Source organism: Octodon degus, unplaced genomic scaffold (assembly GCF_000260255.1).
Source record: "Octodon degus isolate 3935 unplaced genomic scaffold, OctDeg1.0 scaffold00194, whole genome shotgun sequence".
NCBI lineage: Eukaryota > Metazoa > Chordata > Mammalia > Rodentia > Octodontidae > Octodon > Octodon degus.
In genome coordinates, this window is record NW_004524770.1 from 630,911 (window position 1) to 656,392 (window position 25,482).

At 56.0% G+C, this 25,482-nt stretch overlaps 3 protein-coding genes across 22 annotated transcripts in view; 1 reads left to right on the forward strand and 2 right to left on the reverse strand.

Moving 5' to 3' along the window:
* Arfrp1 (ADP ribosylation factor related protein 1) overlaps positions 1-8,015 on the forward strand; it is an 8,262-nt gene extending 247 nt beyond the window's left edge. For 2 of the 5 annotated variants that reach the window (XM_023704353.1, XM_023704355.1), the window contains exons 2-8: positions 436-529; positions 1,081-1,168; positions 1,373-1,455; positions 4,709-4,790; positions 5,047-5,117; positions 6,080-6,180; positions 6,253-8,015. In XM_023704353.1, the coding sequence (XP_023560121.1) occupies positions 437-529; positions 1,081-1,168; positions 1,373-1,455; positions 4,709-4,790; positions 5,047-5,117; positions 6,080-6,180; positions 6,253-6,340 (606 nt within the window). In that variant the 5' untranslated portion in view covers position 436 and the 3' untranslated portion in view covers positions 6,341-8,015. Of the gene's footprint in view, positions 1-245; positions 530-1,080; positions 1,169-1,372; positions 1,456-4,708; positions 4,791-5,046; positions 5,118-6,079; positions 6,181-6,252 lie in introns of those variants that run through there. The other 3 variants (XM_004644146.3, XM_023704354.1, XM_023704356.1) reach the window with 2 other exon arrangements.
* A 2-nt stretch (positions 8,016-8,017) lies between these two features.
* On the reverse strand, positions 8,018-9,698 carry Tnfrsf6b (TNF receptor superfamily member 6b). Its single transcript, XM_023704352.1, has 3 exons — positions 9,038-9,698; positions 8,753-8,947; positions 8,018-8,362 (listed from the first exon to the last, which is right to left on the reverse strand). The coding sequence occupies exons 1-3, from the start codon at positions 9,459-9,461 to the stop codon at positions 8,076-8,078; spliced, it is 906 nt and encodes a 301-aa protein (XP_023560120.1). The 5' UTR covers positions 9,462-9,698; the 3' UTR covers positions 8,018-8,075.
* An 87-nt stretch (positions 9,699-9,785) lies between these two features.
* Rtel1 (regulator of telomere elongation helicase 1) overlaps positions 9,786-25,482 on the reverse strand; it is a 47,524-nt gene continuing 31,827 nt past the window's right edge. For 7 of the 16 annotated variants that reach the window (XM_023704344.1, XM_023704343.1, XM_023704336.1 and 4 more), the window contains 26 exons: positions 25,388-25,426; positions 25,242-25,320; positions 24,269-24,366; positions 23,394-23,449; positions 19,412-19,468; positions 19,241-19,322; positions 17,488-17,620; positions 17,267-17,380; positions 17,134-17,174; positions 16,917-17,002; positions 16,706-16,783; positions 16,159-16,236; positions 15,619-15,765; positions 15,420-15,535; positions 15,086-15,209; positions 14,826-14,973; positions 14,568-14,725; positions 13,901-13,996; positions 12,862-13,060; positions 12,514-12,654; positions 11,825-11,965; positions 10,966-11,190; positions 10,707-10,856; positions 10,500-10,613; positions 10,311-10,414; positions 9,786-10,164 (listed from right to left, as the gene is read on the reverse strand). In XM_023704344.1, coding sequence (XP_023560112.1) covers positions 10,084-10,164; positions 10,311-10,414; positions 10,500-10,613; positions 10,707-10,856; positions 10,966-11,190; positions 11,825-11,965; positions 12,514-12,654; positions 12,862-13,060; positions 13,901-13,996; positions 14,568-14,725; positions 14,826-14,973; positions 15,086-15,209; positions 15,420-15,535; positions 15,619-15,765; positions 16,159-16,236; positions 16,706-16,783; positions 16,917-17,002; positions 17,134-17,174; positions 17,267-17,380; positions 17,488-17,620; positions 19,241-19,322; positions 19,412-19,468; positions 23,394-23,449; positions 24,269-24,366; positions 25,242-25,320; positions 25,388-25,426 — 2,885 coding nt within the window. In that variant the 3' untranslated portion in view covers positions 9,786-10,083. Of the gene's footprint in view, positions 10,165-10,310; positions 10,415-10,499; positions 10,614-10,706; positions 10,857-10,965; positions 11,191-11,824; positions 11,966-12,513; positions 12,655-12,861; positions 13,061-13,900; positions 13,997-14,567; positions 14,726-14,825; positions 14,974-15,085; positions 15,210-15,419; positions 15,536-15,618; positions 15,766-16,158; positions 16,237-16,705; positions 16,784-16,916; positions 17,003-17,133; positions 17,175-17,266; positions 17,381-17,487; positions 17,621-19,240; positions 19,323-19,411; positions 19,469-23,393; positions 23,450-24,268; positions 24,367-25,241; positions 25,321-25,387; positions 25,427-25,482 lie in introns of those variants that run through there. The other 9 variants (XM_023704340.1, XM_023704339.1, XM_023704338.1 and 6 more) reach the window with 9 other exon arrangements.

Below are 25,482 nucleotides of genomic sequence, written 5' to 3' on the forward strand. Positions count from 1 at the left end.
GGGCCGCTCTGCGGCGGGGTCGCGTCTCCCTGAAGAACGTACGTGAAGCGCGCTAGCCCTGAGCCGCGGCCGGGAGTTGTTACGAGCGAGGTTCCTAGTGACACGCGACAGGTCCGGGGGACGAGCCTGGACAGACGCAGGAGCAGGGAAGGCGAGAAGTGTTTTCAGAGAGGGAGAGAGAGGGGCAAACAGGAGTCTGTACTTTGCGAGCTCATTCATTGCCGTTCGTGGGATGGCCTGCAGTGAGAGTGGCGTGGAGCGCTGGTGGCTGGTCTTGGAGGCCGGGCCAGGGCCCACAGAATGGGGAGCAAGGAGTTTGCAGCCGCCCTGGGCTCCGGATCTAGGCAGCCCCCCCGGGCCGACTGAGCCTTGAGGCAAGCCCGTGGGAGGAGGGAGCGGGTCGTACACACCACGCCTTCTCTTGGGCCAGGGCAGGATGTACACGCTGCTGTCGGGGCTGTACAAGTACGTGTTCCAGAAAGATGAGTACTGCATCCTGATCCTGGGCCTGGACAATGCTGGCAAGACGGTAGGTACCTCTTCCCTTGCTTGGTGGGCTAGCTTTGGTTTCATCCTGGCAGCCGCAAGTTTACTGCCCAGATGGAGTCCGAATTCCTCTTGAGAGCATAGGATGTTCTCCACTAGCTGTGTTGTGTGTGGTGCTGGTGGTGGGGTGGCGACTGGAGATTGAACTCAGAGCCTTTGCATTGAGCTACATCCCCATTATTATTGTTACTAATTTGTGTGTGTGTGTGTGTGTGTGTAGAACCGGGGATTGAACTCAGACCCTTGCGCTTGCCAGGCAAGTGCTTATTCTACTGAGCCTTTCTCCCCAGCTCCATTATTTTTATTTTTAAACAGCCAGGCCAAGTGCCAATTTGCAGTCCTCTTGCCTTAGATACCCAGAGTGCTGGGATTACTGGTGTATGCCACCGTGCTGGCCTCTGCCAGCTTCTTGAAGAGCACTCATGCTGTATGGGTTCATCCTTTCATTTTTAATACACCCAAGAAGGGCTGTTTAGGGAACTGACCTGGAAAACTGCTTAAATTGCCTCTAATTATCTCTTCCTCTCTCCTCAGACCTTCCTGGAACAGTCAAAAACCCGGTTTAACAGGAACTACAAGGGGATGAATCTATCTAAAATCACTACCACCGTGGGTCTGAACAGTAAGGGGACACTTTAAGGTTGTGGACTTAAGGGGACCCGTAAGGACACTGTGATGTCCACAGCCTAGTCAGCCAGTGATCAGAGTCCTGACCCTGTGCTCAGCCTCCTTGACAGTGACATTAATGTGATTTGCTCTGTCCATGGGAGAGCTGGGACTCGTGTGTCAAGCACTGAGGTCATGAGTTTACCTGTTCTCTCCCCAGTTGGCACTGTGGACGTGGGAAAAGCTCGCCTTATGTTCTGGGATTTAGGGGGACAGGAAGAACTGCAGTCATTGTGGGATAAGGTAAGACATCTACCATCTTCTCCCTTGCGTGGTACTACCTGCCCCTGTGCAATTTCTATCCAGATAGCAACCTTTAGTTTCTTCCTTAGTGAGAGAGCTTGTTACCTACCTTGTTCCTGAGGATTTTTTCCAGTTACTTCTTGTTTATCTCTGTCAGACTTTCAGCTGGAGTCACCACAAAAGTGACAGTGAGAAGCCTGGCTTTCTTGAGGTAGAGATTCCAAAGAATTGTTTACCAGAGTCAGTACAGGGAACTTACTGAAGTAACTCAGAGAGGACTGCAGCCTATCCTCTGGAAGATAGCAAAGAAAAGGATGTTCTGCAGACATAGTCCACAACAAAGGGGACAGGAATGGGGTTTCTATGAAAGCTTAAGGAATCTCCTCTTTTTTTGAGAGTTTTGGGGAACAACCTAAACATCTTATCAGTACCTGGTGTATTTAAGGCTCCATTTTGGGCTCAAGCCTGTAGGGGAAATTGTGTAGCTGGTTGTTTCAAGGGCCATTAAGACATCTGTTTTTTTGGTCAGGAGAAAAGAAAAAAACAGGAAAACCAAGAGGACTCTCGGGCTTTTGGCTCAGGGTGCTGCTTTGGTGGGTAATTCCCCTAACAGTACTCATAGACTCCATAGTTGGGCTAGGCAGCCCAGTGAACTTGGTTCTCACCCTCATACCTGGACTCTATGTCCTATTCAAGCCCAGTGTCTGAGAATGGTCTTTAGTTGGGACAGTTGGTCACATCCGGGGATCTAGGCTCCTGGGTTGCTGCCTCCTCATGGACACTGCAGTTGACTAAACCCTATGTGAGAGTATCTGGATGGGCAGCCTGTGCTGTGATTGGTCTACAAGGTCCTTTGTTTTGGCATGTGACCCATGAGCTCATGTCTGAGGGACCCCATTGCTCCTGGGGAGACAGACTCACACAATGGGCCTTCGGATTTCCTTAAGGGATGGTGCCCAGCTATCAGGCTAAGCATCTGGTGGTGGTTCCATTAGCCTTGCTCAACCATGTGTGAGGCCTGTCCTGTTAGGCCTGTAGTCTGCCACAATGACTGCTGCATCTTCACTGTTCACTGCATAACTGTGTCGAGCTTGCCACATCACTTCATCCCCTTTGGATGCTTTAGGGGACCTTGAGATGAGTCACTGTCTATGTCTACTGCTTCACCTGCCCCAGGTGTGCAGTGGTCATATTGCTGTTCACAGGTCTGCACACATGACAGTCTCTGGCCATACTTCTCACACAGGGAGGACCAGCTGGACTGCCTGGCCTTTCTATCCACAAGGATGATATGCCTGGGATTTGTCTGAATTACTTTCTCATTGCTGGGCCAAAATACTTGACACCTTTAAGTTAAAGAAGCAGAGGTTTATTTTAGCTCATAGTTTGTAAAGGTTTCAGTGCATAGTTGATGAGATCGAGGGAGAAGGAAGGATGCCATGTGCCATTCCACGTCACACCCACAGCGCCTCTCCCCACCTTTATTGGTCTCCTTCCATCACACCCAGCTATAAACAACAGTGGACTGCTTCAGGACTACAGACCTATGATCCAGGCATCCCCCAAAAGACCCACCTATGAGGCCTGAGGCGTTTGGGGGATGTCTAGATATGAATAACAGTTTCTGTCCATGTCCTCAAGACCTGGTATGAGGAAGACTAGTGTAACTTGCATATACCTCTGGCCTACCTCACTGTGTTCATCTGGGCCAGCCATAAGCCAGGCTTGGGTGTTTTCCACTTGTGCTTATGCAGGGTCTCCATATGGCCCCCTCCATGGGGTGAGGGTTGATATCCTATTTCCATCTCACTGGCTGCTGCAGCAGCCACTTTTGCCTGGAAGGAATAATGGGAAGCTCTGGCAGCTTAGTCCATGGGTCTGGCCTCATGTCACCCATGACAACCCTGCCTTGCTTGGGGCTACAGGTACCATGTGCTGATTTGGGGGCTTACTGCAAGCCCCACCTTCCCACCATGGAAGCCTCCGTAGTAAGACCTGCCAGGGTTATGCCTCTGTAGCAAGAGGGCAGCCCACTTCACAGTAGCCAAAGCAGCTCTTATGTGTGAGTCTTCCTGCAGAACCCTGGAGGACATCTGGCCATACCCTCTAGCTCTACTTTGGAAACTGCAGGTGCTGTAGCATTTCTCTTACAGTGTTGGGGCCCCAAAGGATCTTACAGAGCCAGCTGGCTGCTGTCTCCCCAGCCTTCCTTTCCACTACTCCTTGTACTGGGCAACAAACCCAGGGATTTCACACCAAGCTATATTCTAGTCCTTTTTAAAAATTCTGAGATTAAATAAATAAATAAAAATTCTGGGGGGCCGGGGAGATGGCTCAGTGGAATAAGCACTTCCCCGGCCAGCACAAGGGCCTGAGTTCAATCCCTGGTTCCGCAAATAAATAAATAATAAAAATTCTGAGATGGTCTTACAAGCTTCCAGGCTCAGCTTAAACTTGCAGTCCTCCTGCTTCAGCCTCCCAGAGTGCTGGCATTAATAAGTGTGGACCACCACTCTTGGCTTCTTTGTCTGCACTCAGGTGCATGTGAAACTCACTTATTTTGCTCTATCAAAAACACATCTTGTCCTGGGTCAGTATCGAGTTACTGTGCTGGGGAAGAGGAGCTGGCCTAACTCTGAGGTAAAATGGCACGTGTGTGCTGTTGTCTGTTCCTCATGGATGTGCCTGGTTTAATGCTCTTTTCTGATGGGTAAAAGTGCACCTCCCAGGCCTGCTCCCTGCTGCCACATGGTTCTGTAGCTCCTTGCCTGCCCATGTGTCTTGCCTGTGGTGCTGGTCCAGCCTGCAGAGGCCTGAGTTCAGCATTTGGCACTGTCCTAGTAAGGGCAGGCAGGTGGCTTCATGGGCAACTCTGGGAGGCTCATTGGTGGCACACTCTACACCCACATCTCTGGATTCCCCTTTGTGCTGAGCCCCACCCAAGCGCCCATGTGTACCCTCATGAGGCTGCACTGCCGTCGAGGCTCCTCCAAGCCGTGCTGTACCTGCACCTCTCTCTTACCGTCAGGCTGAAGCTGCACATGCATTCTTAGGAGCGGCATCTGGGCAGGGGAAGGCCGCTCATCTCACCAAGCCCCTCGTGAAGGGACCTGGGTACTGTATGCTTGACTCTACCCTGACCTCAGAGGGTAGCTGTGTCTGTCCCCAGACCTTGGCTCCTCGGCTGGCTGCTGACTTTGCCCTTAGCAGGGTGGCAGCTGCAGCCCTAGCTTCCACTGTGTTTTTTTTCCAGTACTATGCAGAGTGCCATGGCGTCATCTATGTCATTGACTCCACTGATGAAGAGAGACTGTCAGAGTCCAAGCAGGCGTTTGGTGAGTGTGGCCTGACCACTCCCAGAAGAAGAGCCCAGGAAGCCCTAGACTTTGTAGGGAGAGCCCTGGGGAAATGCTCAGGTCTAGTCTGGACACCCCACATGCCTGGAGCTAGTCAAGCACCTGGCTGGAAGTGTCCTCATATGCACTGAGTAGGCCCCTGTAGTGGGGGGTGGCGGTGGGAGCCCTGTTCCTGGGCATTCCCTACAGTCAAGGCAGGACACAAGGTGTGAGGTTCTCCCTCTCACCTCCCCAGAGAAGGTGGTTTCGAGTGAGTCTCTTGATGGTGTTCCTGTCCTGGTGCTGGCCAACAAGCAGGATGTGGAGGTGAGCCCTACCTTGCTTCCTTGAAGTTTCTCTAGTGCTAGGAGGAGCATCCTTAGACACTGCGGGCCCAGTGTCCACCTCAGTGTACAAAGCCCTTGAGGCCCCATCTGCCCCAGACCCTCAGCACTTCGGCTTGCTGAGCTCTCTTCTAGTTTAAGTGTCATTAGAGCCAACAGTGCTTGGACAGGCCATCCTCTGCTGGAGATTGTCCACCCAATGTACAGGACTGCCTCCTCTCCAGGGAAGACCAGAGCATTTTCTATCCACTACAGGGCGGCTGAGTTCCACCCAGGGTATGGGGAGACCCAGGCAGAAGCTCTTGAGCATAGAAGGGCTGTGGTAGAGGGTGTGGCTGGTTAAGGACCAGCATCCATGCCAGCCACCCCTCAAGCCAGGGCCCCTCTGAGGTGACACTGCCCCAGGATTGCTGGCCACAAAGTCCCTGGGGTGCTATGGTGGGGCCCAACACCACAGAGGCTGTAGGCAGAGGGGTCAGGGGAGGCTCTGTGCCTTGTTACCCCACCCCATCCACTTCCCTGTGAACCTGGTACACCTTACATGCTCCTCAGTCTCAACCACTAATGAGGGATGTCTGGTAAGGCAGGAATCTTCCTCAGCCACTGTGGCTGCTGTTCCTTCCCCTCCCTCACTTTTGCCCTTGGGCCTCAGAGCCTCTCCTCAGCTCCTTGCTGGAGGCTCACTGTAAGGCATGGCCTCAGGGAGGGGGTTCTGGGCTCCTGGTGGCCCCTTGCTGAGGCCTCATGGCCACTCTTGGGTAGACATGGGGTGACTGCGGTATTCCTGACCACTGTGGCTGTGGTGTGAGGACTCTGACAAGCTGGAGGGTTTCACTGCCACTGCTCCTCAGGGGTGAAGGTCTGGCACCTTCAGAAAGTGCAGGGGCCCAGGTTAAACCTGGGCAGGCCATGGGCTGCTTCTCAGGGCCTTGCCTCCTCCACCAGACATGTCTCTCAATCCCTGACATCAAGACTGCGTTTAGTGACTGCACCTGTAAGATCGGCAGGCGAGACTGTCTGACCCAGGCCTGCTCTGCCCTCACAGGGTGAGTGCAGGCTCCACCCTCAGGGCTCCTGGGGCCAGAGCCAGCCCTCCCTGACACCCACTGTCTCTGCAGCAAAGGAGTACGTGAGGGCATTGAATGGATGGTGAAGTGCGTCGTGCGAAATGTCCACCGGCCACCACGGCAGAGAGACATCACGTAGGCGCAGCCAGCTCTGCCGTCTTGGACGGTTCATCCCCTAGTGCTGGAGGAGCATACTCCCTGCTGGCTCCTGTGCCATTGATCCTGGGGGTTGGGTTTGCTTTGCCTTTGGTTCTTTTATTCCCTTTATGTTTTCTCTAAGACAAACTTTTTTCTGTGTCTGGAAAAGTGTAGGTATCCAGAGGCTTCTGCCAGGGGTCCTGGGTAGCTGGGCCTGCCTGGCTCCACATTGGTCACCCTAGGTCTTCAGTCCTGCCTGACACTCCCAAGCACTGAGGAGGGGGGGGGGGACAAGGCCTTGGCTGGACAGGCCGCCTCAGGGGAGTCTGAGTGAGCTGTGTCAGAGGTGAGGGTTTGACTGGCAGTTGCTTTGTCTCACTTGCCCATGAAGAGGTAGATGTGACCATGGCTTATCCTGGAGCAGGTGCAGAGCTAGTATTGCCTTGAGGAAGATCTCCCCCACATGGCCACAGGCCTGCAGGTCCCTCGGTTTCACTGCACCTTCAGGGCAGGACTGGGATGCCTGGAAGCCACACCTCCCTATCGGCCCATTCTCACCTCATTTTAATGTAGGGGGGGTGTGATGTGGAGCCATGGGAAGGCCTAGCTGGGTGCCTGTCTTTATGCCCCCTGCCCCACTCTGGCAGGTTGGGCAGTGTTCCTGGGCCCATCTGGTTTGAGTTGGGTTCCCACAGAGCCCACCTCAGTGGTGTGCTGAGCCTGCATACCTGGCCTTGGCTGGCCGTGCGGAGAGGGTTCCAGATGTGCCGAGAACAGCAGAGCTGCTCTCCACCTGCCCATGCAACACTACTTGGAACCTGGCTGTGGACAGAGCAGGGGCACAAAATGATGACAGCTGCCTGGCTCCTGTCCATCCATCCCTCCAGATAGCCTAGAGGCGGAGTTTCCTACAGTTTAGGTATAGTCACCACCACAGAAAGGTGCAGCCGTGGATCCCAGGGAAGTGGTGGGCAGGCCTGACTGCCTGGGCACTCTCATCCAGCTGTTGTGGGAATTGGCCCAGCCAGGTCCCCGGAGGTGTCCAAGGTCAGCTCACAGAAGACTGCCCCTCTCCTGGGGAACCTGAGGGGTGGCTGGGAAGGGTACGAATCGGCAGCAAACAACTGTGTCCCTGTGCAGGTGCTGTAACTCAGGGAGGCCCCTTTCCCCTTGGTGGAGCCCTGGTGGTGCCATGTAGGTTGGTTCCAGGGCCTGCAGGAAGGTCTGAGCCTCCAACCTCAGAAAGGACCTGCTCCCCTAGAGGACAGTTCCCCAGGTCAGCCTGGACAGATGGGACTTAGAGTCTCAGACTTGGAGCCAGCCTTGGCTGGACCCCTTCTGGGAGAATCAGGACGTCTAAAACAGTCCCACCACCTGCTGCCCATCAACACTGTCCAGCCGTAAGCAAGAGTAAGGGCATATCCTGCAGCCAGGGTGAGTGGGCACAGGCCCATGTCATTGCTGTTCCTGTCAGGATGACATTCCCCAGCGAAGTGGACAGTGGTCATTTTCAGTGTCTATGGTGCAGAGGGGTGGGATATGTGTCCGGAAGTACCTGGTTAAGGTATGGCCCTTCTGCCCAGGTGTCCCTGTACTCCAGGGGCAGAGGCGCAACTTGAGGGCAACAGGTTTAAGAAGTGTTACTTTTTATAAAATAAACTTTGAGAAGTCTCTGGTGCAGGGCTGGCTGAAAAGTGTGCCATGTGGAATAAAGCCCGGGCAGGGACGAGGGAGGCTCAGTTGGCAGGGAGGAAGCGCGCAAGAACGCTCCGCTGCAGCCCTGGCAACCCTGCGGCACGTAGCGCCGCCAGCAGCTGCGTGAGCAGCGGCACGTTCCGCGTCTCTCGGAGCTCAGAGAGCCGACACCGCAGCTTCATCTGTAAGGCTGTGCGGCCCTCCCTGGATGGCGGCAGACTCTGATCCTCTGGTTCCCCTAGGGCCTGCTGCAACCGCTGCAGCCTTTTGAAGGAGATGTCCTGGAAAGCCACGAAATCTATGACGGCGCGCTCGCACTCCTCGGTCCCTGCAGAAGGGGGGGGGGGGCATGCGTCACTGCAGAACAAAAGAATACACTGAACAAGTCATGAAAACACCTCAGCTGTGCTGGGAAATACTGGTCAAAGCTGGAGAGCAAAGTCATCCGTTGCGCTCCCGGCCTACGTGCTTTTGGGCCAGCATGTGGGGGGCTGGACGGGTTGTGGCGTGACCAAGGATCGGCCCCTTCCCCGGGAGGCTCTCCAACTTCTAATTCTGGGAGTGTTTGCCAGTGTTGCCTTCAGGATGGCCAGGTGTGCCCACGGTGCCTCAGGTGAGGCTCAGACCAACCTGGATCTTCAGCCTCATCCACCTTGGGAGGAAGTTCCCCATTCCACAAAGCTGCCAACCCCACGCAGCTGCACCCACTCCTGCTCACCTGGCTCGCCAGGGCCAAGCGGGAAGCCGGTGCAGCTGGTGCAAAGGGCGTCCCGGGAGGAGGAGCCTGGCACGTTGAGGGCCAGCCCCAGGGCCGTGCAGTTGCGGTGGGGGCGGCACTGCTCTGAGCTTGAGCTGGTGGCTGAGAAAGTACCTGTGGGACATGGCTGGCACTGGGTATTCTGGCTAGGGGTCCCTGGCAGGAAGAAGAGGGTAGGTTCAGCTGGTTTGCCTTTCTCCATCCCCCAACCCCCGCTCGCACACCCCTTCCACACCCACCACCCACCGGGGGCGGTCACTCCAGCGCCGGGTGGACACTGCGCGTGCTTCAGGCAGAAGCCGGCGTGTGCAAAGAATCCTTGGCGGCAGCGGCAGGCGCGGTTGTGAGTGGCGCTGCACTGCCTTGCCTCTTCCTCGTGCTCCCCGCAGATGATATTGCAGTAACGGCAGCGCTCCAAATAGTTCCAGAATTGCGTGTAGTGGCGCGGCGGGCAGGCCCCACATGTCGTGGGTTGGTCCCGTCGGCATGGCTGCTGCACGAAGGTGCCCGGGGGACACCGGGCGCAGGTCAGCCACTCTCGCGTCGCTGTGTCCTGCCACAGGTATGTGGGTACATCCGCCGCCCCGCTCACGGCCATTGCTAGCAGCAGGGTTGGCAAAGCCCATAGCGGACCCAAGGATGACTGACCCCAAGCCTTTAGCTTTCTCATGGTCCTCTGGGGCACAGAGCACAGCGTGTATCTGGCCTGAGGCAGCCCTTCCTAGCCGTACAGTACAGGTTGGGATCTCTGCCCCACACTCTAGCTAGGCTGCTAGGCAGCAAGTATATGGGACATGTAGGGCGGGTCAACCTCGTCACACCCTGCGGGAACCCCCTTCCAACTGCCCCTAGTCTTGGGCACCCCTCCCAGAACCACCCTGGGCTGAGCCAGGGGTGTGGCTGGCGCCAGTGGTTGAAGGCGATGGGGGGGGGGGCGGTTTTGCCCACAGACTCGTGCTCATAGGGCTTGCTCAAAGTGATGACCACAGGGTGCTACTGCCAGTTTTTATTATATCCTGCCTTTAAGGGAGCAGGCACACAGATCAAACAGCTTTCACAATCCAGCAAGAGGGCAATCTCTGGAAAGACATCTAGGTGACCCACCCAGGCTTCGGGGTTTCTCTGGGGCAGCCTTAAGTTCCATCATGGCTCCCACCTTCTGAAGCCAGCAATGGGCCTGTCAGAACCAGACTAGCCTCCCAGCTGGGATGTGGAAGGAGGCTCATGGCTCACAACAGGGCTGGACAGGCCGGTGTGGAGCCATGCTCAGGGCCTGGAGTCTCAGGGGATGCTCACTGGAGCTGCGGCCAGAAGACCTGTGTGAGGCTCTGCTTCCTGATGGCAGCAAAGCAGGCTGGACAGGTCCTAGACTGCTGTGGAGACAGGCCACCGGGCATGTTTGCTAGGCACTGCAGCTGCTAAAAACATGCCCCTAGTCCCCCTGGCTCACATGCCCCTAGTCCCCCTGGCTCAACACTCAGGGTGATGGCTGGTTAGGACCCAAAAGCCAGGCACCAACCTGGAGGTACTGTTGCCAGCAGGCCTGGCAGCGGTGCAAGTCACAGGAGGGGCACTGGAAGGTCACTGTGTTCTCTGCCCTGCAGCCTGGGCACAAGAAGCCTGCTGCAAGAGGCCTGCCTGAGTTTGTGGGGCCTGCTCCAGGGCACTCCCAGGCCTAGCAGTCCCTGCAGCCCCTTCTATGGTATACCATGGACAGGAAGCCCAGGGGGCAAGCTAGGCTCCTCATGCTCTTCTGGAATCTGTTTGAGGAAGGAGAAGATCGTGCTCTGCGTCTTTCTGGTCCTCTGTGACTGTGAGGGGCCTGCAGATGGGAGGGCCAGAGGTTGGCTGGCAGCTTCTTCCTGATGCCCTGGAGGCCGATCCCGCAGGGCCGGGGAGCAGGCAGACCTCCCACCTGGTTGAGCTGCACTGGCGAGCTCCAGAGGCCTGGTGGGGCTCTCCTGGGGGCCCAGGGGTTCTTTGTCTGAGGCAGGCAGGCCTATCAGGTCTGCACAGGTCTTCAGGAAGCACTGCTTGTGGTGGGGACGTATGAACATGCTGAATCCTGCAGAGATCTTGGTTCAGGCCGAGTCCTTTCCTAAATATTGCCTAGCTCTGTGCACTCCCTTTCTCCACAGCACCCATCCCTCCTCCCCCCAGCAGGAGCTACTTGCTTTGCAACAAGGGTAGGTCCTCGGGCCTTGCAGTGGTCAGTGCAGCCAACACAGCTAACACCTGGTTGAGGTTGTCATCCTGTTTGTATGCCTTCAGTGCTGCCAAGAGCTGGCTGTAGCCTGCAGACCCCAGGGCCTTGCGGACGTCTGCCAGGTAGGCACTCACGGCAGACTGGCCGTGCTTGTCTACTCTGGATCGCACTTCTGGATGGCTGGGGGTGCATCCTAGGGGAGTGCACATAACAGGGCTTGGGGACAGTGGGGGGGTGGGAATCAAGAATTCCATTTCGGGGGCCCAGCCCTAGCTCCGTTCTTTAAGTGGCTGCTTCCACAATGCTGGCAGACTAAGTTTGCTGTAGTTCGATCCCCACAACACTCCAGCCATGCAAAAGTGCGCCGAAGGCATTCAAGGAGCAAAAAAAAAAAAAAGTCCTTATTCCATTTTGGGGCTGGTGAGATGGCTCAGTGGTCTAAAGCACCTACTTAGAACAAGCTCAACAAAGCACAGGGACCACGGTTCAATCCCCCAGCACCACATGCCAGCCAGCCCCGCCCCCTGGTGGGCTGAGCTGGCCACACACACACAAATAAATAAATAAATAAATAAATAAATAAATAAACTTTATAAAAAAAAAAAGAATTCCATTTCTGCCTACCCTGCCCTTCCTCCCAGGAACTACTGTTGGTTGGGACAACAGCATGCTACAGAATTGAGAGTAGCAATTCTGTAGAACCTTCAGATACAGTCAGTGCCCTTTTGCTCCATGATTTGTTTGTTCAAAGCTGTTCTTAAACCAGACCATGACATATATCCCCTTAGAACTGCAGACCCAACCTGGCATCTGCACGAGCCAGATACCTGTGGGAGGTGGCCTGGTGGACAGGTGAGGCCCACCCTGGTTCAGGTGCACTGCAGGATCGAGCTGCCTGGCCACCTCCTTGGACTGGGTCAGCTTGGGCTCAGAATCCCTCTTTCCTGAAGAAACATGCTCCTGAGGGCCTGGAAGTCCCAGGATAGAGGGCAGGCTCTGAGGGCAGTCAGGACCTGCAGCCTGCCTTGACCTGGCACATAAAAGCCTTGAGCACTTGGGGATGCTGCTACTCCCACTGGGAGGGACAGGGCTTTGTCCCACAGCTTGAGGCTGGGGCAGTGGGGAACAGCCGGGGGGGGGGGGGGGGCACTGATCACCAGAGTGGGCACGAAGCTCAGGGGGGTGGGGTCTTCTTGACGGCTGAGGCCTCTCTCTGGGTAAGCCTCTAGGAACCCTAGAGTGGGCTGATCTTCAGCAAGCATGGGGACAGGTACTGTCTCTCTAGATGGACTCTCAGCTCTGCCTAGACAGAGGCAGGAAGGAAAGCAGACAGGTAGTGTAGGACCATGACACATGTACCTGGCTCCAAAAATCTAGGTCTCTCGTGGAAGCCTGGATTCAGCTTATGGGGGGGGGGGGGGGGCGGGGCTTTTTCCCCAGGCGGACTAGGGAGGCTAGGCTAAGCCCAAGCACCCCAACGCTGTGGGTGCCCCCACTCCTAGGTCTGGCCACTCACCACTGGGGTCCAGGGCTGGCACTGCCTGCTGCCTGTGAGGAAGGCCAGGCTCTGCCTGGCTGCTGCAGCCTTGACCAGTGAGCTGAATGCAGATGTCCTCAAACTGCTGTTTGTGGTGTGGCCGCACAAACTGGTAGAAGCCTGTTGGCGGGGGTGGGGGTGTAAATTTGGACCTGTGGGCTCCCTGTCCTTCAGACACCAGGCTGGGGACCATAGGCTGTCCTCTTGGCCCTTTCCAGAAAGCAGGAACCATCTTGGGCCTTAGTAGCCTTCTGCTCATCCTGGCAGCCCCCACCCTCCCCACAGCTGTGGCCTGTGCATGGCAGAGGCTTATACAGGCCAGGGCACCTTGGAACAGAGTGTGCTTCTTGGGGTCGTCACCAAAGAGGCAGCTCAGGCAGGCCACCAGTGCCTTGAAGTCATCGGAACTCTTGTAGACCTTTAGGGCCTGGGTAAAAGTATCAAAACTGGCTTGGCTCAGTGTCTGCTTCACAGCCACCATGAACAGCTTCGCTCGTTCTTCTTGTGTACCAGCTACTGTCTCCTCCTGATAAGACACAGGGCCAAAGCTGCTGTCAGGACAGTGCAAGCCCCAAGACACTCAGGACAGTAGGTACTCCTGCCTGGTGAGAAACAGAGGGTGGAGGGGCCCTGGAGAAGAGCTGCAGTCCTGGGACATGGCTGGGGGGGCCTCAGCCTGGCTAGAGTCACACAGTCAGGAGGCCCAGAGTCCACAGCGCCACCCTGCTCCTCCCCACAGCAGGTACAGCTAGAACAGAGCTGAGAATCAGTAGCTCACAAGAGGCATGCTCAGCAGGCTGCACCCCACAGATGTGAGGGAAGCAAAGCAAGGTTGGTGCAGGCAGCGCCTACTCCATCCTGGATGGCCTGGCCCAGTCCAGCCCCTCAGCAGCCGGTCCACTTCTGCAGGCACTGGCCCTCACTGGGTACTACTGGGTTCTTTCCAGAACTTGGGGCTTTCCAATGGGCAAAGAGGCTTCCTGCCTCAGCCTGTAAATCAGTTGCTTTCATCTGAGACTGGGGACAGACTATATGGCCTCACACAGGCCAGAGCTACAGTTCTGGCAAGGTTGGGGTCAAGCAGACAGTAGACCACACAGCTGGGGGATCATGGGTGGCTGCTGTCCCCCAAAATGAATGAGGGCAGGGCCTGGGTCACACTGTGGCTGGAAAAGGACAATGGGCTCTTAGGCCACCCACAGAAGGATCCACAAACCACCGGGCTGTCCACATCACAGCTATGCAGGAAGTCCCTTTCTCTGGGCTGCTCTGGCTCACAGTCCTGCTTGGCTGGGGGCCACCCGTGCAGAAGCTAGGTTCACAGACTATGCGAGTAGCCAGGCTGACTGTAGGAGGGCTCACCTACCCGGCGGGTGACCAGCCTGACCTTCTTCCTTCCTCCTCTCTGCTCGTCAGCCAGTCTCTTCTCACACTGAAGGGACAGAGTAGAATAACCAAGTGCCTGTAGGGACACAGCTGAGGTTCCAACCCAAACCCCAAGGGCTCCCAGAAACCCTGACAGCCTAAAGAGAAGCCCAGTGCCAGGATGTCTTGCCCGAATCTCCCACCCGCTTCTGAGTTACATGATCACCCCCATGGCTGGCAGGTAGCAGGGTGTGCCAACAGCCACAGGATGGTTTTGGCTAACTCTGGGACATGAGCGCAGGCTCACTTTGGGGCTCTGCAGAGCAGGAGTGGAGAGGAAGGAATGGCTTGCAGGAGGAAGCAGGAAGGGGCTCCAAGTGAGGCTCAGGAAACTGTGGGCTACTAGGTAAAGGCCACAGGATGAAGGGAAGAGGAACTCGGGTCCCATCCTATGAACCACGCCTTGAGAAAGGCTAGCTTTGGATGCACCTCTGCTAGGAGCCAGTGACCTGGAGCTGTGGGTACAGCATGACTGGGAGTGTCCACCTGCCCACTGGGAAGGGGACTTAGGAGCAAAAGGTGCCAAGGCCAAGTAGGTAGGGCCTGGCTGGCTTCAGGAGCCAAGGGCCAGTGCCCCCTCAAGCATCACCCTTGCTGCCCTATACCACCTTCTTCCCAGAGTGGGCCTCATCCTCGGGTACACCGGTCTTCTGCTCGCTGTGCTCCAGGGCAGCCAGCAGCCCCACAGGCCTTGGCCGTGCAGGGCCCACCGCCTGCTCATACTCCACACACAAGTTGTGCTCGGGGTCCTCCGCAGCCAGCCGTCCTACAGGAGCATTGGTATGGCAGAAACACCTGGAAGCAACTAGTCCTGGCAGGCAGGCTCCTGCCTCTGCCCTGCACGGCCCCCACCCAGCCCCACACACCTGGCTCCCGCCTCAGGCTGGGCACATGTACATCTAGACTTGTGGCTTTTCTGGTGGACAGGAGGGATCCAGGGGATGCGGCCATCTGGGAAGCAGCTTCTCTCTCACTCATGCCTGGGGCCAGAGCCTTGGGGACGGGAGCAGGCATCTGCAGAGCAAAGGGGTACGAGGCCTTCTTCTGTGTCTCTTGGGAGCGGGAGGGACCATCCCCACCTTGGCCAGAGTGGGAGGCCCAGCCAGGTGGGCATTTTGATGCTCACAGTTTTCTGAGCAATTCGGAAGAACTGGGCTACATCACGGATAACATGGCCGAAGTTGTCATACACCTTGAGGTAGGGGCGCACCCACGAGGGCAGCTGGGCTTTGGCATCTGCATTGGCGAACCTGCAGGGGTATGCAGCCATCAGCTCAGTGTCCTCTGCTCAAGGACCTGCAGCCCACTCCACTGCACACAGGTCTCCAAGTGAAGCCACGAAACTCAGACCCCAGAGTCAGAGGCTGCCATGGGTTTCACACAAGGGAAGGGGGTCTAGGGCACAGAAAGGGCCTTGAGCAGTGGAGTATCTGGGGTGGCTAGGTGGAGCCCATTTGTACCTGTGGTCACACAGGAAGATGGCCCCATAGTCATGGCAGTGCCTGATGACTCGCCCAATGGCCTGGTTCACAGCCCTGGATGCCTGTTGCCGGTACCATTCTTGCCCTGAGAGGAACTACAGGGAAAGGGTCTCTACTACAGGCACCCTGGTCACTGCACCCTTGCTCTTCCCCTGCCCCTGGGTCTGTGGTGTCTTACCTGACCTCGGGCTTGGCTCTGGCCCCTCATCTCATCCAGGAACTGCATCTTGAGGACAACCCGGGGGTCCATACGTGGTGGGTATGGGAGACCCGTGATAATCACACCACGGCCATTTGTGTCTGAGAAGTCCAGCCCCTCACTGGCCTAGGAGACCCAGAGGCTGTTTGGGGCAATGGGCCCTCCTCTTCCCCACTTGCCTCCACCTAAGCTGACACTTCCCTCAAGGTCTGCACCCCAATCCTCTGGCCATGCCTCCCTACCATGGGTGGGGGTTGAAGGAAACGCCTCTCTTGACTCCAGCTGGTGCCTGTGGCTCCCACGAGGACCAACCCTCCCCGGCTCAGCTTCTCCTGTGTCTTGCCTCTCCTCATCCCGCGGCAGTGCCCAGCAGGCCCATAGCACCACTCCCTCCCATTTGCTGATTGCAGTGGCACAGGGCAGGGGGCCAGCCTGTGCCTCAGGGCCGAGTCCACGGACAGGCCCAAGCTCTTAGGTAGGAGAAGCAGGCAGGGGGAAGATGACTCGCGAAGGTCTCACCTTGCCACGGCACACTGCTAAGAAGGTGGCCCCACTGGACCCAGGGGAGTTGACCCGTTGATAATACCCTTCGATGACCTAGGAGAGGGTAGCACCCCAAGCTCTGAGCCACAATCCTTTCCTCAAGTCATGGTGTTCCCACATCTCATCACAACCCAAACTGACCCATGCATAGCACCCAGACTGTTCACTGTTTCCCAGTGAACACAGGGAACCTCCTGGTCAGGGCAGCTGAGGGCATGAGGGTCAGCTGCCACTGTCGCCATGTCCAAATTTTTTTCTTTTTCTTTTTCTTTTTGTGGAACCGGGGATTGAACTCAGGCCCTTGAGCTTGCCAGGGAAGCACTTATTCTACTGAGCCATCTTCCCGGACCCTCCAAATGGTTTTAGCAGCTTTCTAAACAGTGAAACACCAAGGACAAGGAAGACGCACAAACCCCAAAGGGGCACCCTGCAGCCAGCCAGAGCCGGGTCAGGGATGGGGCCATCCCAGGAGGCTCGCAGGGCAGTGAGAGCAGCAGCCCCAGAGTCCAGATTGAGCACAGACCTCTGAGAAGCTGACTTTGCTTCTGGGCTCCACAAACAGAGGCTTCAGTGACTCCATCTTCCTGGCCAAGTCTCGGGCCTATGGAAAGAGGTCCGGTGTGGACAGGGCTGTCGCACCACCTGTCAGACCTGTGCAAGCTGGAGGCCTGCCACCACTCCTGTGTACCCTGTGACCCTGCCCACCCACGTGGGAACTCATAGAAGGGTCCTACCCGCCAGAACTCCAGGCTTTTCTCCATGACAGGGTAGGAAGGGAAGAAGACCAGCAGCCCATGAGGTACCACGCGGGCAATGTTGCCTGGAGGCATACGACTGTGGTCAGGATGGTGCTGGCTGGCTGCAGACACACAGTTCTTGGAAAGAACTGTGTGTCTGCTGGCCCCAGTGGGACAGCCGGGGATGAGGGCCTCCCCTGTGAAGCACACATACCCAGGGTCTTCCCCAGGGAGGATAGACACTCTTCAGAAAACCTGCAGAAAGCCAGAGGAGGGTCTTCTGTGAGGCTCAGGGCCCAGCCCCAGGTTCTACATTCTTGCCAGGGAGGCCTGAGCTCAGCCCTTACCGCTTATCGAATGCAGAGCTCAGCTCAGTTCCATCAGGGCCTCTGGGGATAACCCCCACCCAGAGCTGGTGCTGGTCGATGACGTGTGGGTTCTCCAAGCAAACTGGGAAGGGGCTGAACAGACAATGGATGGCCTCTCAGGTTCAGGACCCCAGAACTCTGGCCTGTAACCCCAGGCCAGTAATCCCCACACCGAGCGTAGACCCATACTCAGCCCGTACATCTGCATCTCCAGGGCAAAGGAGGACAGGGGGGCCAAGGTGCCACTGGTGAGGATGAGGGTACGCACACCCTGGCAGAGCAGCTCCCGCATGCTGTGGCCCGGGCTGAAGCACCAGTAGCTCAGCACCTTCCCTGCAGGTGGAGGGGGTGTGAGGACAAGACTCGGATGACACTGCCATCTTCCCTACCCACCAGCAGCCACAGGGGCCCAGAGTGAGCAGCCCGAACAGAAGTTCTCCACTGAGACTGCATTCAGGCTGCAGGCCAGCTCTTTCATTACAAGTCTGGGGAGCAGGAACCAGACCTAGGAGAATTCTAGGTGCTAGGTGGCCCCTAAAGAGAGGCTAGCCAATCCTATCCTGAAGTTTCTGTGGAAATTGTGGCATGAGGCATGGAGCTCAGAGCCACTCTGCCAAAAGCACACGGAAGGAAACTACTTGACCTCCTGACATTCTAAGCACAATTGCAAGAGAGAGCAAGTTCCCAGACTGGCCATGTCAGCATCAAGTAAGGTCACCGGTTTAGAGGAAGCCCACAGAGTTCCTTGCAGTGCCTGGCTGACTGGAGCATGTCCACGGCCTCCAACTTGCTCCAGCAGACCAGGAAGCTCTGACAATTAACAAAGACCATAGAAAGACTAAATGAGATTGAAGGCAGGACCAGGCGCCAGCAGGGACAAGGGCAAATTTCCTGAAAAAGGCAAAACCATGTTTTCAGGCCTGAGAAGTTTCTCAATCCTGGGATGGAATCTGTCCTGCCTGGGGACCGTCTGGGGCTGCCTTGCAAGGAACAGTCCACCTCAATGACCTAATTTCCTAGAAACACCCTACTCAGAGGTTACTTCTGAGAAGTCATATGATTTCAGAGGGAAGGAAGAGCCTCACCCTACTTGGCCTCTTGGTACCTGATCAGGCCCCAGGGTTCACAGGGCCTCACAAGTGCTGTCCCCAGCCTTGGCACAGACAGTTCTTGTGGGGAAGAGTCCATGCTACAAGGTCCTGAGGGCTCAGAGAACCTGGCCACACCACACCTCATGCTGATCTTGCCCAGCTTATCCTTCTCTTCCCACTAGACTAGGCACACACTCCAAGAGAGCTACTTCTGTTGAGCCTATGACCTGAGTCAGCCAGCAGCCAAAAAGCAGCCCACAAAAAGGGCATACACAGAAGCCCATAGGCAACGGCAGTGCCAGACTAGTGGGCTGCAAGGGATCTGACCCAACAGCCCCTAGGAGCCCTGGTCCCACAGCTAGTCACTGCTGACCACTAGGGCAAACACGTGTGAGGAGAGCAGGATGAGCTATGCCCAGGCCCTATCTATCTAGCCCCCCACCAAGCCTGCTCTGAGATACCAAAAGCAAGGGAAGGCCGGGGGCATGAGAGGCTTGAGCTCACCACAGGCAATAGGGTCAGCCTCCTGCCTTGTGGACATGACCCTGGCGCCTACGAGGTGGTCTCCTGGCTGTGGGGACCAGGGCCTTCAGGGCCTTTAACAGTGCTGGCTGGACAAGGGATGAGAGCAGGCTTGTGCTGACCGTCTTGGCTAACGAGGATGTCAAGGGAGGACAGAAGGCCCTCTGCTGGTGCTGCCGCTGCTCACAGATCACTGGGCTACAACAGTATGCTCAGGCCTCCTTCAAGGTCTCTCCGACTTTGAGAAGAGGCCACAGGCATGCCTGGCCTGAGGAATGGTAGTCCTGGGTATGTACTGTAGCCAAGCAAGGCAGTAGGTCCTGGCCCCCAGACTCTGTACCTTGCTTTCTAGACGCAGTGGAGCTCCAGGCATCGGAGTGCTGAGCTGCCCTCCAGGGTCCAGTGTCAGGGTGTATATGCACCTGGAGGGCGAGCATGCATGGTGTGCTAAGGCCCCAAGTGGCTCCTAGAGACAGCCCAGCCCTGCCCCTGTCCTGGAGACAGCGCCCACCTTGTAGGACTGTGAGAGTCCTGGGCTGCCCTCAGCGGGATCCAAACTGAACACGATCTGAAAGGTAAGAAAGCAGAGCTCACAGGTCAGGACTTAAAGCAAGAGGACAAAGCCTTTGGTGGTGTGATAGGGAAAGTGAAGCCTCTTGGCCCAGCACACAGGACCCTGAGGCCACCCTGTGCTTCTGAGTCACGCTTCACTCATCCACACACTCGGGCTCATCTGGCTCTGTCATCTAACCTGATGTATCCTCAGGCCAAATGGCAGCGGCTCACACCTGCCTGTCTTCTCCCTTTCCAGGGGCAATCTCTACCCACCAGGAAGGCAGCACCCTTTGAGAATTTCCCTCCAGCCAATGTAGCAATCCTCCCTTTGTGCCCCTTAGAACCCCCATGTAATATATCCTGCTACAGATCACACAGGAACTTGTTCTGGCCAGTATCAGAGCCTACTGGAACTGTAGCAAATAAGGATAAAGAACACGTAAGAATGAGAATGAAGTGACACCAGTGGCAGGAGCCAGGTAGAGCCTAGGGGACAGCAAACACCTGACCTATGGCAGCAAAAGGTGGACATGTGCCTCGCACATGCCTCAGAGATCAGCAAATAGATTCGAGGCCCAAAAGCTAAGCTATTGGAAACCAGATGAGACCAGCCGACCAGATGGGTCAGGAGACTGGAGCCTGGGGACAGAAGTCCTTATGACAGGGGTCCCCAAGTCTCTGAGCCCTCCCAAAGATGGAAAAAGGTAAGTGGAGTGCATAGGTGTCACCTGTTGCTCAATACTCAAGATTTATGAAGAGCCCTGCAGACTGGTAAGCAAAACAAAACAAAACAAGGGCCAGGGAGATAACTCAGTAGAATACGCACTTGCTTAGCAAAGTGCAAGGCCCTGAGTTCAGTCCCTGGTACCACAAAAAAACCAACCAACCAACCAACCAACCAACCAACCAACCAACCAACCAAACAAAAAACACTGAGGAAAGGGACACAGAAAAGGGTAACTGGCCAAAATGTACAAGATGCTCACTACAGGAAGGAAAGAAGCCACAACAGGAGTCTGCTCAGCGAAGCGGCCAGATCAAGGCAGGATGCCTGCTCCCGAGTAGAGGCACAGGCACATATCTTCCACACAACTCCCGGCGGCCCCAGAAGGCACCTCTGCCGCAGGGAGAAACGGGCACCATCCCGAGGGAACTAAGGAGGCAACCAAGAGAACACTCACTGTGCAGATACACTGTGGAGACCCGGGACAACAAATCAGACCCTGGGCCTGAAGGCATGTTCTCAGCACACATAGGAGCCCAAAGTGAGGACAGGCCACCGTGCAGTGCGCACACATGGCGCGCTGCTTGGGCCTGTGTGTGCAGCCCCCACAGAGAACTGTCTGGGAAGTGGGGCTGGCGAGCTGGTGGGCTGCTGAACAGGGCCTCAGCATATGCACCTGCTCCTGTGGGGCTTCGGCAAGTGTGACCACACACAGGTCACAGGCAAACTGCAACAGGACTGGAGTTGAAGGAGTGGCCCATTGCGCCCCCCACGGCCAGTCTAGGGACACTCTCACTCCCCGTGGGCCCAAGCAGCCTCTTGGTAAGGAGCAGGGCTCTCTGACCCTGCTCGGGGCTCACAGAACCATGAGCTTCTCAAGGCATCTGCAACAGCCAACTCTTTTTGGAGGCAGGGTCTCATTATGTGGTGCAGGCTGGCCTTGAACTCCACAGCCAACTCATTTTAAGCCTCAGACAGTGAGAAGGTAAGAGGTGTGGTATGAATTTGGCTTCAGCTCTGGCTGACAGAACTTGGCCCAGAAACATCTGAACAGGTTTGCGTGATTTGGAGAAAGGAAGAGCAGTGATAACCCCAGGTGACTAAGAAAGCAGCACTGCCACTGGGGCAGGACAAGGCACGAAGGGAGAACTTCTCATGGTGTGCGTGAGCATGTGCTGAATGCCTACTGCAGAGCTGACGGTTAGCAAGGGCTCCAGCCCAGGAGACTTGGCCCTACTATCTGCACGTCATCCTGCCTTGGGCTGGACTTCCGTAGCCCTAAAAGGTTGGGCTGGTGCCTAAACTCCAAGGACAGGTCAGCTACAGCCCCAGAGCACACTGGCCAAAGTGTGCTCTGACACATTTTGGCCAGTCACACTCTGCCCCAGCTGCACACTTGTGTCCTGGCCTCTGTGAGGTGCTCAGGAAGCAGATGTGAGATGAGCGCCTCGTCAGGCGCTGCCCCCAGCTGAGGCGTGAGTGCCGACGAGCAGCTCCAGGCCCACACAGGGGAGCCACGTCATCTGCTGGGAGCAATGGTAGCCAAAGGCAGCGTCAAACCAACAGGGTGACCTGCGTTGGGTTCTAGGGACTGTGCTCCATTCACGGGAAGGGTGGAGAGCCACATTTCAAGGAAGAGGAGGCGGCACCCAGTTCAGCCTGGGCAGAAGCACCCAATAGGAAATCTTAGACGATACCACACATATAGTGTTCCTGTGCCTCAGTTTCTCCCAGGACTCCAGAGGTCTCACAGTCAGAGCTCCTAATAGCCTTCTTCTGAAAACCTAACAAGGTTCAACAAAAGAAAGATGGTCCACCTTACCCACCCCCAACCTGGGCAGGTACTGTTTTATCCACTGGAGCTGAGGAAGTGGCTCAGCTCGGGCAAAGGAAGATAGCTGGACTTTACAGACGAGAAGGTACTGCGGAGCCATACATCATGAAGCAGGAAGAGACCTATGGGAGCAGACAGAGCCCCATCTATCTGTCTTGCTGTCTCTCCTGCCAATGACCTCACAGTCACCTTTCTCTCAATCAGAGGCTTCCACATGTATGCTTCTGTTAATTAGGAGTTCCACAGTTACCCTTTTCTCTGTCAGGGACTCCTATAGTCATATTTCTCTCACTCGATCAGCGTCCTCACACAGTCATTTCTGTCAAAGTTCATACAGACAACCTGTCTCTGTCAGGAACTCCCACACTGGCCTTTCTTTGTGTGTTGTCAGATGTTTCCAGAGTCATATCATCTCTCTCTGAGGTCTTCCTATAGTCACACTGTCTGTCAGGTGTTCCTGCAGTGATACCATCTGTCAGGTGTTCCCTGTCAGGTGCTCCCATGGTCACAGTCTGTCAGATGCTACCGCAGTCACACCATCTATCAAGTGCTCCCAGAGTCACACCATCCTTCAGGTGTGCCTCTTTAGCAGGTGTTCCTGCAGTCACACCATCCCTCTGTCAGGTGTTCTCACAGTTACGCCATCTGACAGGTGTTTGCTCTGTCAGGTGCTCCCACGGTCACACAGTCTGTCACATGTGCCTCTCTGTCAGATGCTCCTGCAGTCACACCATCTCTGTCAGGTGTTTCCTCAGTCACACGTGTCTGTCAGGTGTTCCTGTAGTCACACCATCTGTCACGTGATCCCACAGTCACACCATCTCTCCGTCAGGTGTCCTGCAGTTACACTGTCTCTGTGAGGTGTTCCCACCGCCACACTGTCCCTCTGTTAGGGGCACCTGCAGTCACGCTGTCTCTCTGTCAGTCTCCCCCTGGCACACTTGTTAGGTGCTCTCATACTTCAGTCTTCCTCTTCCCCAGCAGGTCGAAGAACAGGCATTCACAAGCCCTTCATTTGTCTTTCCGCTGAGAAGCTGCTCGGTAAGTCACTTGTCTCCAGATACTGCCTGGCTTGAGCATCTGGAGCTGCTGGGCCTGTATGCAGGGGTTCTGGCCAGTTCTCAAGCACCTCAGCAAGGGTAAGAGACTCCTGGCCTAAGCTGGAAGTACCTCCCTGTGTGTGTCTGGCCACTGAGCAGCCAAGCATGGCCAGACCTATCCTCTGTGACCTTCCCAGAGGCCTACAGTGGGTTCTAGGCAGGAGGAAAGAAACCTATGATGGGTTTGCTAATCAGAAGCATGTGGGCTAGGGCCTTTGTCCTGTCCCCAAAGCTCTTCCCCTAAATTCCATCATGAAAAGAAATGCCTGGAGGTTCCTACCTGGATGATGTCCATGAGCTTCTGCAACCCAGCCGTACTGGTGAACACTCCAGCACCTAAGGGGGCAGCGAGCAGCTGCTAGCCACACCACGGGGCCAGGAACCACCACAGCCACAGGGCCAAGCCCCGCCTCCAGCTTCCCTACCCGCGTGTCAGTGTGGGTGTGCTAAGGGAGGGCAGGTGGAAACCAAAGGGAGCAGTTTCCCCAGGAGTCTTGGAGATACAATCTGTTGGACTCAAAAGGCTCTACCTGTCAAATGAGTTACGTAGGAAGCCCCAGCCCCCAGCAGTTCAACAGACTCCAGAGTCCTGTAGCGCAGACCTCCCCAACCCCCAGCCAGCAGAGAGGGGTAGCATGGTGTCAGGCTGGGATGATGGCACATCTAGGGAAGCCTTCTGGGCCTGCCGCTGAGCAGGAGCAGGGCTCAGGTGGGTGAGGGGGAAGCTGGTAGGAACCACACCTCAACGAACCCACCCAGGCCCCTTGCTTTTCTTCCTCAAAGGGGAGCTAACTAAGACACACAACAGAAAGATGCCAACAGCGAAACTGGGACACTCTCCAGAAAAGAGCACAAAGGACAGTCTAATGGTAAAATGCTTTGATATCCCAGTCAAAAAGAACCCTACAGGCCAGACTCCTGCTCGTAGGGTAAAGAGCAGACAAGGTAGGAGGCAGCCGGGGAGACAGCTCAGTGGCATAAGCACCTGCCTGGAAATGCAAAGTCCAGAATTCAATCCCCAGTACCAAGGGGAAAAAAAAGAGAGAGTAGGCTACCACACAACTGTGCTGGCTGCAGCTAAAGGTAGTCCTGTCTGGCTCCTGCCTGCGTCAAAGAGGCCTACCCAACAAGCCCCACATGGTAAGCCAGACTCACGCCCTGCCAAGTGCTGGATGATCTGGTCCAATGACTCCAGGATGCAGGCCTGGGATTGAAATGTTATCTGGGCTTCGGCAAACAGGTTGAAGATAAAGCTGAAAGAGAAAAAAGAAGAAGCCTGAGCCTGACCAGGGACCAGGCCTACAGCTGTGGCCATCTATAAGCGAGCAGCTTCCTGCACTCAGAAACAAATGCTGAGCCCTTCAGGATCAACAAAAGCAAGGCGAAGGGCCTGTGCCTCAGGACCCCAGGTGTGGCGCTAAGAGGCCCTTGGCACAACAGCCACATGCCAAAGAGAAGGCCAAGGCACTTGGTCCGGGGCCAACACGGGATGCAAGCAGGGTCCTCAGAGCTTTCTGAGGTCGTATATCTGAGTGGGTCTTTCAAACACTTTGGAAAGAGACCAGTGGGGGCCTGTAGGGTGCCCTTGAGGTTTAACACAGGCCAGGGAAGGCTGGAGGAGCCAGGCTGGAGCCCTGAATGTCAAGCTAAGGAACAAGGCTTAATCTGTAAGAACTACAAGCCCTGAAAGGGTCAGAGTTCAGAACAGCACAGCACAGGGAGAAGACAGGCATCCCAGGGCCCCTAGCACACATTCTACCTTCTGTCTGCAACAAAAGCAGGCCTGATCACAGCACAGGAGTTAGCTGTGTGCCCAGGAGAGCTGTCACAGCGACAGCTCATCTGCCTTGAAGACAGCAGCCTTTGTTGGTTCAGACTGCTGAAAAACTGGGCAACGACAGCACATTCAGGACACTCAGGGCCTCCGGGAGTCCTAACCAGGTGTAACAGCACTGACTGCTGATGAGAAGTCTCATTCTAACCTCACCGACCACAGAGAGCTGACTGCCCCTCCTGGGTCTGGAATTAAGAATAGACCCCACTGATATGTGAAGCCCCAGGACTGTGAGGACAAAGACAAGCCCTAGGTGGAGCCTGGGTCAAGGCATCTATTGGCCTTGTTCCTCACCTTCCTGGCCTGGTGACACCAGTGCCATCTCCAGGCAGCTGGACAGCATCAATGGCACCCTCCAGGCGAAGAAGGATCACTGTGGGTCAAGGAGGCGTCAGGAGCGTGCACCGGGGGCAGGCGCGGTGATGGGGAGCGGCACTCACACTTGAGCTTTGCGAGGTCCTCCAGCTGCATGTTCAGTCCTGGGCAAGAGAGCACACATGCACATCTCGGCCTCACCCACCTCTACCAGCCAGGT